The sequence below is a fragment of the Pleuronectes platessa genome, chromosome 2 (assembly GCF_947347685.1).
Source record: "Pleuronectes platessa chromosome 2, fPlePla1.1, whole genome shotgun sequence".
Lineage (NCBI taxonomy): Eukaryota > Metazoa > Chordata > Actinopteri > Pleuronectiformes > Pleuronectidae > Pleuronectes > Pleuronectes platessa.
Window position 1 is genome coordinate 6,417,877 of NC_070627.1, and position 20,487 is coordinate 6,438,363.

Below are 20,487 nucleotides of genomic sequence, written 5' to 3' on the forward strand. Positions count from 1 at the left end.
GTATACTCGCGTTATTTATCGTCGAGGGACAGCATTTGTTTTTTTTTTTAAATCATGTTTACTCCACAGTCACTAGAGTCAGGTAGACGTATTGTAAATCCTGCAACCGAGACAGAGAGAGAGAAACGTTGGCTTCGGTGGTTTCCCACAGTGTGCCGATTTCCAAACTCCTCAATCCGTGGTCAAATCCCAGTATAGATTCCTTTTGATAAAGCTCCGGGGAAGCTGAGTGCCGGTGGGAAAAGGCTCGGTGTCCTTGTTGCTCCCAGTGCTGCCCAGCGTTCACACTCTTCCTCAGGCGCTGCCGGGAGACGTGCCTCTCATCTCACAGAGCGGTAAATCCAGAGGAGCAGATCCATCAAACGGCAGGTGAGCCTCTCAGGATGACTGCGGGAGGACCACAGTGCGGGTTAAAGCCAGCTCCTCTTCCCCCCCCCCCCCCGAGGCAAGCGCCCCCCAACCTCCCCCACTCCAACTCACGAACCCCCAGCCCACCTGGTTCTCCTCCTCGCTGGGTGCAGCTAGCAGCCTGGGTGCTCAGGGCAGAGGTTTGCTGCATCCCCTGCCTGTCTGAGACATGCAGGCAGATGCAGTCTCACGGCAGCTGCTGCTCCTGGCTCACACACGCTAACCCCCCCCCACCCACCCACACCCCCCCTCACTGCTCACAGGGCATCACGGTCCTGACGCCGGCTCGACTTCTACACGGGAGACCGGGATCTGATCTGCCTCAACCTCATTTCCTCAGTCCTTCCCACGTCCACGACAGCCGACGGACTCAGTGATCGTCCCCCCCCCCTTCTCATCTGAGCAAATCTCTCAAGCTCCTCTTTTCAACTCCCCCCCCACCTTCCTCTCTCTCGTCTCTCTCTCTCTCTCTGCTTTCTCCCTCTCCCTCTCGCTCTCATAGCCCCATTCCCCTACGCTGTGTGATCGCACTGCAGGGCTGCCGTATGCTGCCTGATGAAGTGGGGTGCTTGCTCCACGTAACCAGCTCTCCCTCTCTCTCCCACTATCTCAGCTCCCCCCCCGCCCCCTGCCTCGCACTCTCCCTCACTCTGTCTCGCTCCTTTGCCTCTCGCTCTCAAAATGCAGATTCAGAACACAGTCTCTGTCTCTTGCCTCATCGTCTGTCTCACTGCTCCTTTCCCCTTCTCTTGTGGCCCCCCTCTCGAATGCACTCATACTCCCTGTCTGTCTTTAACACCCCCGTCGCCACCACCAAAACCACCCCGATACCCTTCCTTGAATGGAAGGAGAGGTGGTGCATTGATTAGAATGGCACAGAGGCACTCTGTAACTTGGCAGTGAAGAGAGGACACCACCATCAGAGACGAGGAGCAAGCCCCAAAAACCACACTCCTTTTCTGCAAAGAATGTAAATGGGTGACGGAGACCCATCGAGTTCTGCAGGAGGACTTCCATCCTTTTTCTTTTTGGGGCTAACATGGGGTATTGAAACAAAGCCTCCGCTTATTAGCAGACGGCTGTACTTCATTTACATCTTACTTTGATGATAGGACGAGGGGGGGCAGCATTGGTTCAAGTCGGTAGAAGTTCTATGATGCACGAGGAGAGGAAGAGGACAGGAGAGGAAGAGGGGAGGGGAGGGTAGGAGAGCAGAGGAAGAGGACAGGAGAGGAAGAGGAGACACACTTCAGGTCCATCTCCATCTCATCCAGTCATACAGCATGACAGAAAAGAGGCAAACTCCATTATGCCCTGTACTCCCAGATGCTCGTGTCACATCAACCATTTTTAGAGCTCAGCTGAAGCCACTTACGGGATATGCAAGTGCGATGCTTTAAAAACTCAAGATACTTTTTTGGACGCTAAAAAGACCATTTGAATTTGAAAGAACAGAGTTTGGTACTTCAGCCGCCACCTATGTTTGCTGGGTAGGGCTGCAGGCAGGGGCGTAATTATGCAGGTGGTTTTCAAACTGCTCGCAATCACCTCACACGTTCCCAAACGGGTTTGCCAGGCCGCTCGGGGAGGCTGTCAGGGGCGAGGCGAGGCCAACCGGGGAGGGAGAGTGAAGGGCTATTGATTGGACCTCCTCCATAATTGGCCGCCTGCTCCCCGCGCTGCAGTGTGGAGCTAACGATCAGGTAAAAGGCCAGGTCAGGTCTCCCCGTGACCCGTCAGTCATCGGCCGGGGGCCCGCTCTCATCATTCGTGAGCAGGAGGAGGAGGAGCTGCTGTCAGATTTCGGTCCGGCCGAGGAGAAGAGTGATGGAGAGAGGGAGCGAGAGGGAGAGAAAATGAGCGGAAGACAGATAAGAGAGGCAGAGGAGGACTAATGGAGGAGGAGGCGATGAAACACACGGCTGAGATAAAATTCACCATCTTATCTCGAGGAGGTAAGGAGGATTGAAGTGGACTAATTATGATTCACTACAAGATCCCTCAACTCCTCCTCCTCCTCCTCCTGCTGCTGCTCCTCTCTTCCCATCTGAGCCTCAAACCAAAGCCAGCCCTTACACCACAATATCCAGACAAAGACTGTTAAAAATACCAGCCACCTTATCCAATTACCTCAATACATTTGGGACAGCAAAACCTCCCACAGTCGTAGGACCTAATTACTGACTGACAAGAGTATCCACTGCTCCTCCCTGGGGGGAAACTGGGTCACTGTCTCATCCCATGTTAAACAGGCCGAGCCCTCAAAATCCATCCAAATGGGTTTCTGCACCTTTTGAGCACTGAGGTCTAGACTAGACCCAGAGGAGCAGCCATCAGCAGCACCTATTTACAGAGGAAGAGGTAGAGGTTGTGCCTGGGTAAAGCCGAGCCTCTTTAATCGGAGCAGGAGGAATGAACAAGCTCCTTGTCAACACACACGCAGGGCGCAGGAGAAAATGAGCCGCAAAGCTGAATTAATTCAGGGAAACTGAAGGCGGACTCTTTCCCTTTGAACGTCAATGTGTGCCTGTACACAAGCCGGAGCCGGAGCCTCCTGCGTGCTCTCAGCTGAGCTCTCTCGCCGCTCTCTCTCTCTTTTTAAGCTCATTTACTCTACGCTGTCTTAGCGCACAATCGAGGCGCTCATGATGGATACACAACACAAACAATCTCATCCTCTAACCTGCAAAACGGCACGAAAATGAAGGGGCTGGGTTGTTGTTTTTTCTCATAGATGTTCAGACTTAAAGATGAATTAATTGGCCGTCCTTGGCTTCCTGGCTGGAGTGGAACAGCACAAAGGGGGAAGGGGAATGGTTGTCACACTTGTATTTTTTTAATAAAATAAACAAAATAAAGGTTGTATGAAGAGCGAGCATTTAGTTTTTAATATTTGTGTAAACCCTTCTCTTCCTCCTCTCCTGCTTATTTCTCTTCAGTAATTTGTTGAGAAAAAGCAGCAGGAGCTCTTTACCAACGTGCACAGACAACAGAAGCAGCCTCTGGAGCTACTTATGCAGAATCTTCCTGTTAAATCTGCGAGCGGCTGCATGACTCAGCCGAATCTGGGACACGTTCCTCAAACGAGGTCTATAAATAGCACACACCTGTACGTGAAACACACAAACAAACAAACAACATATTTCCCTTTATGTAATCACACACCACCTCGGGTCTTCATTGTTAGCATAGTAATTAATCTAAGAACGCGTGAGTGTGCTTGAAGTCGAGTTACAATTAACATCAACACCATGGAAAGCAGCTTTGCTCCCGGGTCGCTCAGTCAATATGTATCGTAAAATAATGTTAACGATTATAAATGATTTTTGGTTTGATTTGAAGCTGCCTGGGTAGAGCTGATTCACATGATGACGTTAGACATATTACAGCAGAGTATTTTATAAGTTGATTTAATTAACTTTGTTCAGAAGTTTGAATGATCTGCTCCTACTCTTTTTATTTTCTGAGGCACATTCTGTTTCTAAACGCTTCCGTATAAATTCACTTTTATTATAGTGATAATTAAATTGGGGGATGGCCGCTGTTATCTTGACACTTAAGACGTCAACTTTCCTCTAACCTCTCATCTACCTTTCTCCTTCATTAGTGAAGTCAAATTTTCACGTATGAAATCAGGAAGAGAGTTGATGGAATGTGTAGATTCCCTCAACGTTTTCTGTGCTCAGCACTTAAATTAATTGGCTGCTTGGGTCAAACCGAACTCGCTTGCATACACATCCACTGTCAGACTTTTACAACGGGCTGACAGGAAGACGATATGTAAGGATAAACTTAATTATCTCATTATGACAGTTTTAATTCTCTTAATTCCAATGAAGTTTCTTTGCTTTTTCTCAGAATCCTTGCTTTATTCTAATTTATCACATTTTACCACTTCCCGCTGGCTCTTCCACCTCGCTGTGGTCAGCAGATGTGAGGTCAGTGAAGCACACTGCGCCAAATTATTCAGAACTTTATTCAAACACGTCTTGTGCCGTGCTGGGCAGACCCAGATAAAAGGCTGTTACACAACCGTGTACGATGAAACGTCCTTATGGCGGAGGATCTAATGGAGGTGGGTTTACACTGTATCACCTCAGGAGTGTTATCTAAACACACCGAGCTGACGCCAGCTGGCCTCGTCCTCTGCACTGCCTGAAGGACCCCTGGTGAAGCGTGCTATCAGCTCTGTCCCTATAGAGGTTTACATTAATTCGAGAAAACAGGGAAATATGACAACGAGGGGGAATTTAGAATTACGTTTGCCATTAGCAAGAATGTGTCAAATGAATAACAGCCTGAATCTCTGTGACTAATAAGGAAAACAACGCCACAGTCCATGTGTTTGTGTATGAATAAGACTTAATAAGACATAAATGTATTCAGGTACAAGGTGTAAAACGGTCACTGCCAATGTTACATACATTTCCTATTCAATAAAATATATGGGACTATCATCAATGCAGCACCAAGGCAGTTAGGAGCTTTATAAATGGTTAATGACTTAATTCCCCAAACCCCCAAATTAGTTTTTCTGCGTTAACCAACTAATAGATAACTAACCACAAATTCATATGTGTGTGAGAAACTAGAATTACCATCCTACTGCCAAACACTATATATATAAAACATTCCAGACTCATATGAGGTCACTGAAACCTTTAACCACAGATCTGTGAGGTCACTGTGACCTTGAACTTTGACGGCCGACCACAGAAATCTAATCAGTTAGATTGTGAGTCCAAGTGAACTCTTTTGCAAAATGTCATCGAATTCCCTTGAGGTGTTCCTGAGATATTGTGTTCACAAAGCAAACAGATCTAATCAGTTCATCATTTAATTCAACAGAATGTTTGCACTAACTTTGAAGAGATTTCCTCGAGGCTTTCCTGAGATTAAACGGGACGGAGAATGGACGGACAAAGTGAATAAATATTAACCCTGCTCCAGAGGCATTAAGTCAGTGGACCGAACTGCACAAATTGAAATCAATCATCGTGTAAATAGAAAAAGATGTGATGCATTACCTGAGCTGCGTGTGGGCTGTTTGCTCTTGGACGTCTCTATGCCTGCTCCAATCAGGTCCATGATCTTCTCGATCTGTGGAGCAGCATAAGAATGAAACATGAAATATCAACACTGATTATTCTCAAAGAACAAATAATCAAAATGATCCCGCGTTGAAATTCTTTTTCAATTTGACAAACGTGCATGAAAACTCGTATCCCTCCCTCCTCCGTCCACACCAGAGCGAAAACAGTTACAAAGCAATAACACTGCAGTAATGGCACTGGGTGAGGAATTACAGCAGAGAGCCGCTGCTGGGAGAGTTGGGACGGAGGTGGTCTGCTTTGCAATGATGGATTACAAGTAACAGTCCGACGTGGACGGCAATTCAATGACTAACCCCGGCACTCAGCGAAAAACACAGCGGGCTGATAAGATGAATCACAATCGGGGAAGCTTTTGAAAAGTCCAAATTGTGGAGGCCTGCAGGAGAGACCCAGGTCCAGGCTCACACCCAGGGAGATTCAGATCTGTTAGGGGAGCATTCGATTGGCCTCTCAGACCTGTATTATTCAAGCTTGGCGGAATAGAGAAACAGCTTTCTGCAAGGTTAAGTGAGCACAATGCTGCATGCAGGAGATTACACAGCGACTCGCAGACGAGTTGTTTAGGGACTCGGAGCCAGAAATGTTTATTTGAGTAGGCCCTGACTTTTCAGGAGACACAAAATAAATTTCCATGTTGTTTATTTTCATTTGTTTATTGTGCTGGATAACTGAATAGCAGCTCCAGATAAGAAATGGGGCTTTTGGTGCCAGATGCAGGATGTGTGTATATCAAGAGAGGACACAGAAAATATTATCAGGTTAGTTGTGAACATTGTTAATTTTTATTTTGTATTGCACTGAAACACTGGATAAATACTAGGGTTAGTGTTTGATAGTATAATATAATAGTTTTATCATAATGCACTCATCAAATCCTCATCCTCTGTTTAACAATCATCATTTGCAGATAATTAAAATAATTCATAATTTCGATGGCAACAGTGCAGGAGCCAGTAATTATTTTTAATCACAGCTCATTCTTAACATTCACCAAGTTCCCGAAGCTACAACCTTCAATAAGACATGAACAACAAGGGATGTTAAAAATTAACTGTAGATTATTTGATTCTACTGACAAACATTTTATATATTTTACATAAACCCTGCCTCCTCTATGTTAGTGAATGGGACATGGACCCAACTGAAAAACCCTCTATTTTTTCAAAGATAGGGTTAGGGTTAGTACTCATGTTTCTAGTAAGTTTAGTTTAAATTATATATTTGATGCTATAAAAAGTTCAGACTCCGGCTCCAAATGACGTCAAGAGCACAAGTTGGCCCCCCCGACATGCGATACTTCACTTTCATACAACGAGAGGAAGGGGAGATGCGTTCTCCATCTTTGTATAAAGTCTAGGATCGGAAACAATCCTATAGCCAATACTGACGTTATAAAGCAGAGGAGGTAACGCCCGTGACATTTATCTTCTTTACACTTTAAACACATTTATCTTCTTTTATATATACTGTTGCTGCCATTATTACTATATACTGCTATTATACTGGTAGAATTACTATCATATATAAATATATATATTATGTTATATTATATACTATATACTGTACTATTTGTATATACTGTCTAACAATAACATTACCATCATATCATCAGTACTATTACCATCATCTTGCCACTGCACCGTATCTACCTATTTATCTTGTGTTCCTGTTTTTTTATTCTTTCTACCTCAATATTTTTTATTTTATTCTATTGTATTGTATTTTATTGTATTCAAATATACCTGCTGCTATGACGACTTAATTTCCCTTCAGGTATGAATAAAGTAATCTATCTATCTCTCTATCTATCTACACAATAATCAAAATCATTAGAGAAACGTTTGAATCAGTTCATCTCGATCCGACGCCTCAGTTTATTATAAACAATTGTGTTAAAATGAATCATTTACAGCGGCTCTGTCTCTGTTCCATCTTGCACAAGGATTAAATTCCCATGATCTCATTCTGCCCAAAGGAAATAGACATTTCATCTAAACTGACATTTCCCTCAAGCACCCAATGTCATACATCTTCAATATATATAAACACACAGTAGTACATTTATTAGTGATGATATTCCGACTCAAGGAAACAGTCTGGCACAAATTATATGCGTGCGACACATTTGAATATAAATCAAGCTCATCGCAGGTAGAAGGTAAGCAACTTGTCTCCAGAGCGATGCAGCTCTACTTCAAGCTTCAAGGACAACTGGCCCCCGTGCACTGAACAAATGTAGCGTTCACCCCGCTTTAAAGGAACAGCCTCTACATATTAATGGTATTTGATATTCTTTGGCTGTTCCAGGAGGGTGACGTGACCCCACGTGCATGTTTTGACACCTTTGAACAAGGCAATTAGTGGGATGGGGGTCACCCTGCAAATTTATGGGCAACCTTTCGTGAATCCAGCTGCTGGGAGGGAGCTAAATTTAGATAATCACCAGAGGAGTGTGTTCACAATGAGCAGTGGACATTTTAGTGAGCTTGAAAAGCTGATTCTGCTTTCAAAGGTGACACCAGAGACACAGCCGGGCTTATTGGATGTAATATTTAGTGTTTCAAAAAGCCCTATGCACTTTGCTCGTGGCATCAACACTGTAGAAAAGCCTTGATTCATTTGGAAGTCAGGCACGTGGGACGCGTGGCATATGCCTCTAGCAATGCAGACCTCACATTACTCTTTGAATTAACCCAGTTACATTCTATATCTCACACACACACACACACCCACACACACACACAGACACACACATGCACGCACGCCAGGACAGCATTACATCTTAGCTTAAGTGCACCTTTATTAAAACCTGTCACCAAAATGCTTCTTCTGAGGAAAGCAGCTTCATCACGGTTAGAGTGCGGAAATATTTCATAACATCCTGCACACCCGGTCTCATTCACTTGCATATCACCAGCTGGAGGTTTGGCAATGACCATAAATCTATTACCTAAAGGATTCTCCAGGTTACAGTGCAGCTCTTTCAACCTTCAGCCATCTCCCATGAATCAAACAGTTATACTAAACTCTGAGCAACTTTAAATGTAATTGATAAAACACTGCGTTGCACATTTTAGGAATTCCGTGCGTAGCAGATTGTCTCTCTGCAGTGAACCGTGGACATGTCCTGCACGCTGATGGGCCACTCTTACTTTTTACCTCTGGACATTTACACTTCCAAATTAGCTGCAGAGATAATTAACATAGATTAACATAACTTTGAGTTTAAAAATAAGAAAGTTACTGTAATTAAACCATATTTATATATAATTCTGTGTTATTATTTCTGGGTCTTACACGATATGTCCTTGTGCTCTGTGTTGCACTGTGTTCTGTTCGGCAGCTGCTGCAGCACTTTGGCCCAAGACAAGTTTCCCCTGTGGGGACAATTAAGATATATCTGATTTGATATTGTCATAATGACATTTCAAAATGACATCATCATGACATCATTATTAAATGATGGGGATGGGGGGGAAATCGTTATCCAACCGTATGATCATATGTTATTTATAAGCTCTATATCAGGTCTATCGTCCTATGAGATGCAGATATTTGGAAAAAACATATTTTACATCATTTAATAACTTCTTCTTGTTGACCTTTGACCCATCAGCTCCGAAATGTAATGATCTGAATCAATCCACCAATCCGTGCACATGCTGTTAAGGTTTTTTCTGTTCATGGTACAAATAATTACACCTACATGATTATACTAGTTAATCCTACCATCATGATTACTGCAGGTTAGAATTACATTTTTTTTAGGCTTTAGTTTTATGATGCTGTTAAGTAGCTCTATGTACTAGGAGCTGTTTCTAATATCAATTTTGCCCTTGTTGAAAAAGACATCACTGCACCTGAGCGTGCGCTGACATGACATCATGTCAATTCAAATTATGATCAGGAAATTGAGTTACGCATCGACTTGCCCTAATTGGACAAATGTTTTAAACAGTAACAGGTCGGGTTACCTTGACTTGAAGTCCACCTGTCAGTGGGAATTAATGTGACACAAAATGTGTTTCTGAGGGAACGACTGGGATCACAAGGGAAATAATAATCAACTGGATCCATTCACACTGAAAAGTAATGGATGGAGCCGTTATTATGCACATGAGACTCGGAGTGGTTATCATTAAATCAGTGGAGTCTGAGTGATTTGGCTTCCTGAAGAGATTTACATGTTAATGCAGGTGGATCTGCTCTTCACTTCCTGCACATGCTGCAAAAAATAAAAAATAATCTTTTTTATTTCATCATTTCAAGTTCAAGTCTGTGAAAGAGGAAGGTGAAATAACTCTGCCCGGTTCGGACGTGTTATTAACTGATGTCCTCGGCACCGTCATCATTCTGTATGATCTCGAGTTCATCGTCACTTGTTCTGCTCAAACTCAAAACACGTGGACGTTCTTTGGAAACAAGTATTTTGCTTTCTTTTGAGGATTATAACCTTTTAAATCTATGTTCTAAGATCCAAGACTCATCTGCAGATAGCTCTTATAGAAGAGATACAATTCATGAGGTTAGGATGAGAGTCCTTGGCCGTCAGTTGATTTCACATACACCCTTCACATTTATTCAAGCTCGCAAGAAAATCTGGCCTCCAACATCCTGAGATAAAAAAGCCTGTATAATTTTTTTCAATATTATTTACTTATATAATAATAGTTTACTCGTATAATCCTCGTGGATAGATAAATGTTGCACATAAATTGTATCTGGTTAATTTCTGTTTAAATACATGTAAGTCCGGGTGTGGGGGGCGCCGACCAAATTAATGTGAATGGTGGTCCTGAAGGTTTTGTCAACCATGTGATCCGAGTCTGCTTTTTAATCTGTTGTTGCAGATTTTCCTTGGACCCTTTTACTTACAGCCAATAGGTTTTGATTTACATTTCTTTTAAATCGAATGTGATTGGTTGACCCTCGTTGCCGTCTCAGGTGGGTCAGACGTCTCTGACATGGTGACTTCAGGTGGAACTACGGTAAAATCTGCTGACTTCTTTAAAAAACACCTCAACAAGAGAAGAAGAGCTTGGTTCTGATTACCAGATTCAGTAACAAGTGATGAGGACGAGTTTACATCTTCTCCTGCTCTTGTTCTGAGAAATATTTCTCTGAAAAGTGCAAACAGCCTGAAAGTTGCCAGAGTCACGATGAAGCTGCTTTTTCAATTGCAGGCTACATGACTGACAGATTGTGTTGTTTGCATCTTTTCTCCTGGGAATCAACAGATCATTGGGTTAATCCAGTGATTTTCCAACATGCCCCACTTTGCTTGTTACATTAAAGAAGACTCCATGTTGGCCTGGATTTAGCCACTGTCTCCCTGAGTCAGTCAACCTTACAGAGTTCCTCTACGCTCATTATGATTATACCTACACTCATTATATGCATCACCGCCCCTGGGAAATAAACAGAAGTTATAGATATGGCTCTGTTTCAAGGGAGAAAATCAGAACGACTCAATTATTTTAAAGCAGGAAATGCAATATTTGTAATGGACTAAGTACTTGTGGTTTTTACTTTCTTTAACATGGTTAAGTAGGGTATTATATAGGTGGAGGTATCTGTTCTTCGATTGTCTTTCTACTTCCATCTAGAAACAAGAAGATGTCCATTGGTTTGTGAGTTGTTTGCTGCATCACATGAAATATGCTTGACTGATTTTTATGAAATTGGTTGGATTTATTCATAGGAAAATCTATATTACTTGTGAATTTAAATTATTACATTTAGTTTGACTGATAAATTGGCCTGCCAGATATATACAGGCTGTTATTAGCTTTAAATAGATTTATCAGGACCAGTTTTCCGTACAAGTAATGTCAAAGACACAAATAAGAGATCAAGACGGTGTCTAGATAATTGAATTGTAGAATAATTGCATCGATCAGTTATTGAGATGATCAATTCCAGCAAGCAGCATCAGCAAAAGTGATTTACAGCCCTTCATCCTGTTTTCCAACTCTGTCATGATGAATCTCTGTCAGTAACGCAGTTCTATAAATTAGCAAATGTGGTGCAAATGGTCGTGTTTCCCATACGCACCATTATATCTACACTGTAAAGAAGTTTACAGTGTAGATATAAGACTCTACATCCTCATCTTCATCAGTTTGGGGCACGAGCTGAGAATCGTGCTTTGACTTTGGAACACCACTGCACATTCACAATGAAGAAAAAAAAGCGGTTGCTCATAATCAACATAGCGATGAAAGATTTATCGGAACTAGTGTAAATACATGACAGACATGGAGAACTCTCATTTTGTCACTTTTCCCAGAGAGAAAAACCTCGAAACCCATTTTGTATAGTTTGTCCCAGTAAGTACGGAACTGGGACACGAGACAAGTCTTTTGAGGGACGTGCAAGTTCACTCATTTCTGCCTTGTAGCAATAGAAAGACTTTTTCTTTCAAGTTGCATAGCAATCCCAACTTGCATTTTCTTGTCCAGTCATCAACATATAACCTCACAGAGACAGTGGGGAGAGAGTACAGTATTGTCTATGAGTCAATAATGGCTTCGAGCCCAGAACAGAGCAGATAATGGAAATGATGGCTGAATATAATAAAGGAAACTAAAAGGCTGCCTGCTTCACTGGCGCTGGACTGGAAACCGGATTACTGCCTAAGTATCATTGTCAATAAAGACAGATGGGCCAGCAGCTCCACAGCACCAGACCTAAATCACATACTTCTACCCGGCAGAGATCATGATTAGGGCTGTTTTTCATCGTTGTGACAGTTTTTAAAACCATTTGAAATCAAATAAAAATCCTCAGAGAGCGGAGACAGTAGAGTCAGGACGGCCTGCACAGTCGGTAAAGTGCATCGTATACTGTGACTGCTTTTCATGAGGATTCCTGAACCAGCTCGACAGGCAGCGTGCTGGGATCGGGAGTTAACGTCAGATCACGTCAGATTATCATAAATTTAATTCCTCCCTGTGTATATTTTTTTTCACCTGTATGGAAGAAGAATTCTGCTCTTTATGTGACGGAAGGATGAGGAGAAATATTACATTTTAAAAGCTTCATATTGACTTCATTTGACAATATTCTGCACGAGGAACTGAAATTTTATCAACTGCTTCTGTCTCTTTTGAGCAAAAAAATGAACAATGCCAAATACTTATTTTGACATCATTATTAAATGATGGGGATGGGGGGGGAAATCATTATCCAACCGCATGATCATATGTTATTTATAAGCTTTATTTTTTTATAAAACTATGTGAAACTGTTAGACAAGCGTATAACTTGGAACAGTTTTACATTGGTCGTTTTCTTTGGAGAGAATATTCACAATATCTGCAACAACAAACTAAAGCATGATGAAGGACGACTTCAACTTTCCAAGGAAACATAATCAAAATGTTGACACCCACTTATAGTGTGAAATATGACGTTTTTTTTCTATTTGATCAAACATCTCAAATGCCAAGTTTAAGCTGTTATAATGCAAAATAACCATAACAGAACTCACCTAAATGAGGAGATATCTGACGGTTACTCTGATATGGACACGATTCAATTGACCCCCAAAGTTAACCATCTGGTCAAAGGCCAATATTTTATTAGATACCCCCCCCCCCCCCTCTCTCGATGCCTTTAGTTGATCAAACCCACCACAACCAGTCCTGCTCCATTTTTCTTTTTACATTTCTTAGCGTTATGGCACGAGAATTCCGAAATATTTCATGTTTAGTTTGTAGCTTTTTTGTGGCGCTGATACAAAACCGAGTCGGAGACGTTGTTCAACAGATCTGAAAAATGTCTGCATAACTTTCCCTCACAGCCACAAACTATTCACATATCATATTTTGCCAGAGCCGCAGCCTGAACAAATTTGTCTACCGCAAAATAAAAGTATTTAAGCAAACAGTCTTTTACACTTTTTCCCGTGTGAGCCTCAGACTGCAACACAAATGAAGAACAATGATTTTTCAGGGAAAACCAGAAAACTCTATTCTCCACATCTTTGACACCAGGAACCCAAAGCGACACAGATGTGTTCAGGAGCGTCGTGCAGCGCTCGCACTGTTCAAACTCCGGTGATAACCGTTACAGACCCGAACTGAATAGCAGGAGCTGAAGACCGAGCGCTGAGCCAAATCTCTCTAAAGCCTGAGTCTCGGGGAGGAGGAAGGAGCTGGTGGCCGTCGCCATGGCAACCGGAGCTGGAGTCGGCTGCAGACAGCTGATGGACGTTTGGTCATTAACAGGCTTCTCTGCTCCGAGCTGTTTACAAACATGCGACCGGCGTTTCTGGCACAACAAACGTGGATTTACTCACATTTCAGTAGTTTCCAGTGGAAACACTGTTTTTGTGGCGTTTCAGTCGGTATCGGTCTGAAGCTCATTTCAGCCGGTGGGAGGAAAAACACACACGCTTGGATTTTTTCAAAAATAAAATCTTCCAAATCGGTCACACAGAGGCTGAACAGAGACAGACACAAATATGTCAAGAGACAGATGGACGACATGCTCAGAATATAAGTTACACAACACAGATTCCCTTATAAACTAGAATAGCCATCAGCTGAACATATAACTGCCAATTAAGCTGCACCAACTTTCACACAATGTCTCCCAAAAAAAAACAATCGGCACAATGGATCGGGACCAAAAACTGAACAGGGGCTTTCTTGGTCCGTGTCGCAACCTTCCATCAAGTTTTGTAGAAATCCAATTAGTAGTTTTTGTGTGATCCCAGTGACAAACAAACCAATGAACAGGGGGAGAAACACGAGCACCTTTGTGAAGGTAAAACCAACAACACTCAGCCGCTGTTCACCTTCAACTTTGCCATAGACAGAGAATGACAGAAGCAAACACCACAACTACTGGAAGATTTAGTTTGTGTGAGAAATGAATGTCACAACTAGAACCACAACCAGTGGAGCACACACCTCCACCAAGGTCCAACACGCCCCTGATAAAACAACATCTACAGACACTAGATCTGGATTATTAAGGATGTCTGATCCATCATTTATTCCTTGAGATATTAAGGAAAATGTGGAATGTAGTTTTTGCATCATCCTGATAATGAACAAGCAAACATAGACATAAACATAAACTCCTTGGTAGAGGTCAAAATAAAGTCACAGAAGATTAAAAATGTTGAATATAAATGTTACTTTTGCAATTATGTTTCCTGCTAAATGAAATTTCTAAATGCAAAGTAGTTCCTAGTAAAAAGCCGGTTCGAGGACCCGCTACGATTGTGATGCACAGACTGAAGTCAACAAAAACCTGTTCACTCGATATAACAACACAATCATTGTAACTTCATGACAGCAGGAATCCACCTCAGCTTTCCCCCTTTGATTCGGCCCTCGACCGGTTCTGCACCGATCCGGTCCTGCATGGCACGTGTGAAGTGACGGCCCAGAGAGCAAAGTGGAGGCAGAGTGGGGTCGCTGGTGTTACACCTGGTGGGAGACGCTCCAGGCGTGTGACAGGTGAAGCAGGCCGGTGCCCCCCCGCACCCTGCCCCCCCCCCCCCTACCAGCAACATCCCCACTGCTCTCATATTCATGTACCACATCTGTCTAAGCAGATCTCAGGATGTGTTCACTCTGCCGTGGCTCTCTATATGAATTATGAACCAGCTTGCACGTACTTTTAAAATTGTCCCTTTTTTTATCAACTGGAATCACCAACAGGAAAAGGTTCTTTCTCTTCTTCACTGTGGCCAATTAAACGAATAGATGCTGAAAACTAATTTGGTTGTTTTTGAAATCCTGTCTTTTTTCACACCATCAATTCCAAAGTTAATCTATTAAAGATGTGTATGAGCCACATGCATCTTAAACGACTGATGAAGACGTGACATTATAATAGTATTAATAGTTTGATGAGGGGGTCCCGGTCTGAAAGTGAAGCTGCACACTGGCTGCACTTTGAAAGCTTGCATGTGTAATGAACTCTCGAATACATCTGGGAAATTTAGAGTACTCACACGAAAGAAACCACTCAAGCATCGGTAACATGTGGTTGTGTTAACCTTTGCCTTTTGAGTATTGAACAGCTGCAGAGGAGACGTCAATCAACCTTAATCATATATGCCATTTCTATTTTTAGTAGCACGTGCAACGCTTACTGAAATGCAGGATTCTTACGTAATGAGGTTATTTGCGGTATTGCTCTTAAAGGGAAAGTAAGAATTCGGCTTAAATTATAGAAAAATACTGAAGAAAGAGCAACCACATGGTAGAGGACTCCCTCCTAAATCAGGACAGACAGCAGGACTCAGTGTCGCCTCCTACAGGGCTGAGAGTGAATGTTTTGAGGGTCTTCAGGTTTTTTACATTGACGTTGTTGATAAAGATAAACATGTCTGAAGTGTAGGTCTAAAACCCCGCCTCCTCCATGTTAGCAGATTGGACATGGACCAAACTAAAAGTCAAAGTACTTATGTTAGTTCCCTTCACACTGCTGTATGTTCACGTGATAATAATCCAACAAGTTTGGTTTAATTTCCTTATTTGGTCCAATAAAACTGGGCTGAATGTTCCTGATTGACAGCTATGTGTATATATCACAGCCCTGCACCATAATCACTACTGCGCAGATTCATTGATCAACAGGAGGAAGAGGAGACTCATCATCCATCTTTATTTTACGGTCTATGGGGTTTTTCCATTGAGCATTTCTAGTTTATTTTACGTTTTATTTAGGAGTAATGAAACATAAAACCCTCAGACTGCTTAATGTATAGACACCTTTAACTTGCCTGCTCTTTGTTGAGATGGTCATAAAGACATTGTTTGTAAGAAAAATATTGAAAAATGTCCTAATGTTCCACCAACATTTTGAGTAACCCTGCTAACAAATAAAAGGAATGAATAGACGCGGATGAAAACCTAACCTCCTTCGTGCAGATAATAAAACTGTCTCTCTCTCTCTGTCTCAGTGAAAGTACAAAAAGAAAACTAAGAGCTTTCTCCACAACAGAAACCAAACAATAATCAGCAGTTACATAAGCTCCCACAAATACCACAATTTAAAATATATGTACTGTGATGTTTAAAGGTTAAACTTCAACTCATAGCTTCCCTTTTCTCATATTTGAATGTCATTGTTTGTTTTCAGTATGTTGGCTTTCTGTGTGTGTGTGTCTGTGTGTGTTTGTGTGCATGCGGCAACACAATCGTGTTTGTATTTGACTTAAAGCCAGCCCCCCCCCCCTGAGCCCCCCCCCTGTCGGTTTATTGTTGATGCTGTTGGCTGATCATCTCATGAGATACACACACACAGGCCGGACTTGGGTTTTTGGCTCCAGCCCGGACACGCCCCCATCTCCCCCGACCCAAACAAATCCCTTGAAATCAGCAAGAGGAACAGACACTCGGGAGCAGCTGCAAAACAGGATGCCCTTGAGAACAGGACACTCCACCCAAACTGGCCTGAAACAACATTCATGTCAGAGGGCGGGGGGGGGGGGGGGGCTGGAGCAGAGAGCAGGGGCTGTTCAGCGAGGGATGACAAAGAAAGGGGGGGAGGGGGGGGGGGCATTAAAGCCAAGTGAAAGTTCAAGAAAGTCTTTTTATAAGTGAGTGACACCAATGGAGCCTGATTTAATGATCAAAAAGGTTCATTACAAATACAGTATGTCCGGCCCCAGTATGTGTGACCAGTACAGGACTCTGATGGAGACCATGAGAAACATCTTCACTTCCCAAGGTGCCCACACACCTGCCTAAAGTGGAAATGATGGAAAACTATCCACTAGTACCAGCTCCTGAGACATGAATACTTGCTGCTGGTGTCCCTGTCCCTGTCTCTATCTATTGATAATGATCGTTGGTTGCAGTCCTACTTCTATGGTGTCAGGTTTTCTGTTCTAATAACTTAACTTCTAACTTTTAAATTCCCTTATAATTTCAATTCAAGTGTCAATAGTTCTGATATAAATTGAACCTGGGACTTCCGGGGACCTCTGCAGGATCGGGGCCCTCTAATCGGTTATCAAGTCTTGGTGAAGAAGCTAAGATGAGTCTTAGACAAGTCAAAGTTTCGAAACATAGTCCACACAAGTTTGAAACTAAGTCAAGATACAACCCAAGAAACAATCTCCACATTGAATTGTCAATCGCACAGTGAGAATCAACTTGGACAAATTCCAACAGTCAGTAAAGTCCTTTAGAAAAGTCCTAGAAGCCATTGTCATCCTTTTACATAAACTACTGAGGTCATCGGTCCAGATTCCTCCAGATAAAACCACACTGAACCGCCACCAACCAACTTCAGTGAGAGTTTCTTAGAATTAAACTTGCTCAACTTTTCAAATATATTTTCTGTTCATATTTGGGGATATTTAGGCTAAACTATTAAATAAAATGAAATACCACTGTTTATTCCCAGATTAAATTACGGCCCTGGAAGCAAAAGGTTGTGATAATTTTGAATCAAATCAAAGTTAAAACAAAGAGACTATAATAAGATAATAGAAATAATAACAGATGTATGTCCTAAGCTTTAAGGAGTGAGCGCCATCACATAAAAATGCTATAATTCAAAAGCATAAATTCAGAGTGAGAAGTTGCTTAAAAAGTAGGAATTCCACAAAAAAACAAAAGCAGAACCGATGGGACTTTCACTGCGTATTTCCAGCCATGACGTCATGATATCACAATTATTGCATAATGCCTGTGAGTCTGATCCTATAACTGTTACAATTGTGAAAGGGATTAAGCATTGAGCGGGAAGTTTTCCCAAATTGTCCCAGTGTGCCTTGGACACTGGGAGAATGCATAACTCTGTCTCCGAGCTGTATGCAGCTATTTCAGCCACTGTCCCCACAGGTTGCAACTGTTTAATTGCTTTTGGAAGTTGTGGTAAGAAATGATTATTCAATTCAAGGGGTCTCTGCAGCGCTTCGGGGTGTGTGCTGCATTGATGCTCCGAAGTGCTCAAAAATCACAAGTTATGGCTTTTGGGGATAAAGGGGGGGCGGGGGGGGGCATCTCTCACAGTGTGGCTGTGAGAGTAGATGGCTCAAGACGGAGCCGAGGAGCCAGAGGAGTGCAGGAGGAGACAGTGGAAGCGTGGGTCGGCCCCTGGGACATGTACTGAGTGGATGTGGGATGACAGCACAAGCCCAATTAGTCTTGGAAGCCGGGGCTGCTACAGGGAGGTCGGTGCAAGTGATCAAGCCATTCATGCATTCAAGCACTCGGCCGCAGGCAGTCTGTGCCGACAGCCTAGGTGAAGTTACCCTGTCCCTGCCTCTGCTGGACTCCTGATCGCTCTCCTGCTGCTACTTCCCCTCTTCCTTCCTTCCTTCCTTCCTTCCCTCGCCCCCTTCCCCTGAAATGTGTTGCCTCACCCACTCCCTCCCTTTTTTCTTATTTCACGCTAATCCTCAGTTGCTCTCTTCTTTTCCCACACATTCACATGCACTAGCACACTCTCTCTCTCTTGAGGACTTGGAAACCCCAGTCCATGCCTCCGTATCCAAAGCACCACTCCCTCTCCGCCCTCTACACCCTCCCACTTGTTTCCCATCCCCGGAGTGCGAGTATTACCTCATCCCACTCGGAGGCAAAGGAAGGCATGCGCTCCATGGACGGCCGCCCCGAGCTGCAATTAGACACCGACCCACTGCGGCCAGCCAGACCTCCATCCTCTTCTCCGAGCGGTGACGCCAACAAGTCCGAGTCTGACTTGGACAAGCTTCGAATCAGCCCCAGGTCCGCAGGTCTGACTTTGACCGGCGCGGCCGACGCAGGCTCGCTTCTTGAGTCCTTGATGTCAGGCTTTGGATTTTGGATCAACTTGGCAGGATTAGCATCCAGCGTGCTCTGTGCCATAGTTTTTTGGAGCTGCCAAGTGCAGACTTGGGGGGGGGGGGGGGGTCTTCAGTATCCTGCAGCACTCTGACTTGTTTAGTTAAGTCCAAAGATTGATTCAGGGTCTTTGTTGAGCTTTGGAACTTCTGCTGGAAGAAAGCCAATCAATGGTGGAGCTGAAAAACACAGAATGATAAAAAATATAAGTTCTGTAGGCTGAGGGGATTCGCCTTTAATCCAACTGACTCAAACTCTGTTTGCAGGGAGAGGGAGCATAAACTAAGTGAGAGACTTGTTGTGCGGTCATCGAGGTCCACCCACTACTCGTATCCTGTTGCCCTCCTCTCAGTGACGGGCTTCCCCAAAGCGTCCCCCCCCCCCCACCCACCCCCCCACCCCTTATCCTCTGGGGTGTGACTTTTCTCTTTTGACTCTCCTACACTTACTTTTCTCCTTAGTTCAGCATGGAATTCCAAGAAGGGAATATACCCAGTGGAATCTCAAGCAGGACACCAGGATTAAATGAAGTAAGAAGCAGGGATCCATGAGCATCTACATGAGATAAACCGCTCAGAAACACATGACATCTGTAGTACTTTAGGACAAAGCCTTATGTCTGACTCAATCAAGTGAAATCAACAAAAGCTCTGCTGCCTCCTCTTACCTGCAGACTCATTTAGTCCCCGGCTCTTTCCCGGCTCCGTGTGCTCGTGTCCATCCTCTTCTGAGGTTGTCTCCAGACTCTTTGGGCGGGTCAGCTCTATCCCATCGTGAGGATCAGGGGACGGGAGGACCCCAAAGCCTGGCCTTATTCAGACTGACAGCTGGGGTAATCAGGTTACTGAAGCACTGGGTGGCTGCTCCATTTATTCGAGACAGGAGAGAGGGGATTCCTCCTTGGTGCCGTCTGAGGGTGGGCGTGTGCAGGAGACCGGGGTCACTGGGTTGAGCTTTGTTTTGTTGTCGCAGGGCAGACGTGGAGGCGGTAGCACTTCAAGTGTCTGTTGAGTCAGCGCTCTATCAACTCTGTCTTGAGATCTGAAATGACCTTGACCCAGACTTAACCGATGGCCTTGAGCCGTCTTTGGATGCGTCATCCATTTTCCTTCTGAGGATCCTGCCTGAGCAGAAGATGCATCTCTAATAGACTCTCATGCAGA

General features: G+C 43.5%; 1 protein-coding gene across 1 annotated transcript in view; it reads right to left on the minus strand.

The window, feature by feature from the left end:
* Positions 1-20,173, minus strand: part of anks1ab (ankyrin repeat and sterile alpha motif domain containing 1Ab) — a 38,846-nt gene extending 18,673 nt beyond the window's left edge. Inside the window, exons 1-3 of the mRNA XM_053445981.1 lie at positions 19,992-20,173; positions 19,064-19,503; positions 5,436-5,508 (exon numbers count right to left, since the gene is read on the minus strand). Of these exons, the coding sequence (XP_053301956.1) occupies positions 5,436-5,508; positions 19,064-19,348 (358 nt within the window). The 5' untranslated portion in view covers positions 19,349-19,503; positions 19,992-20,173. The remainder of the gene's footprint in view (positions 1-5,435; positions 5,509-19,063; positions 19,504-19,991) is intronic.
* Positions 20,174-20,487: the final 314 nt, after the last annotated feature.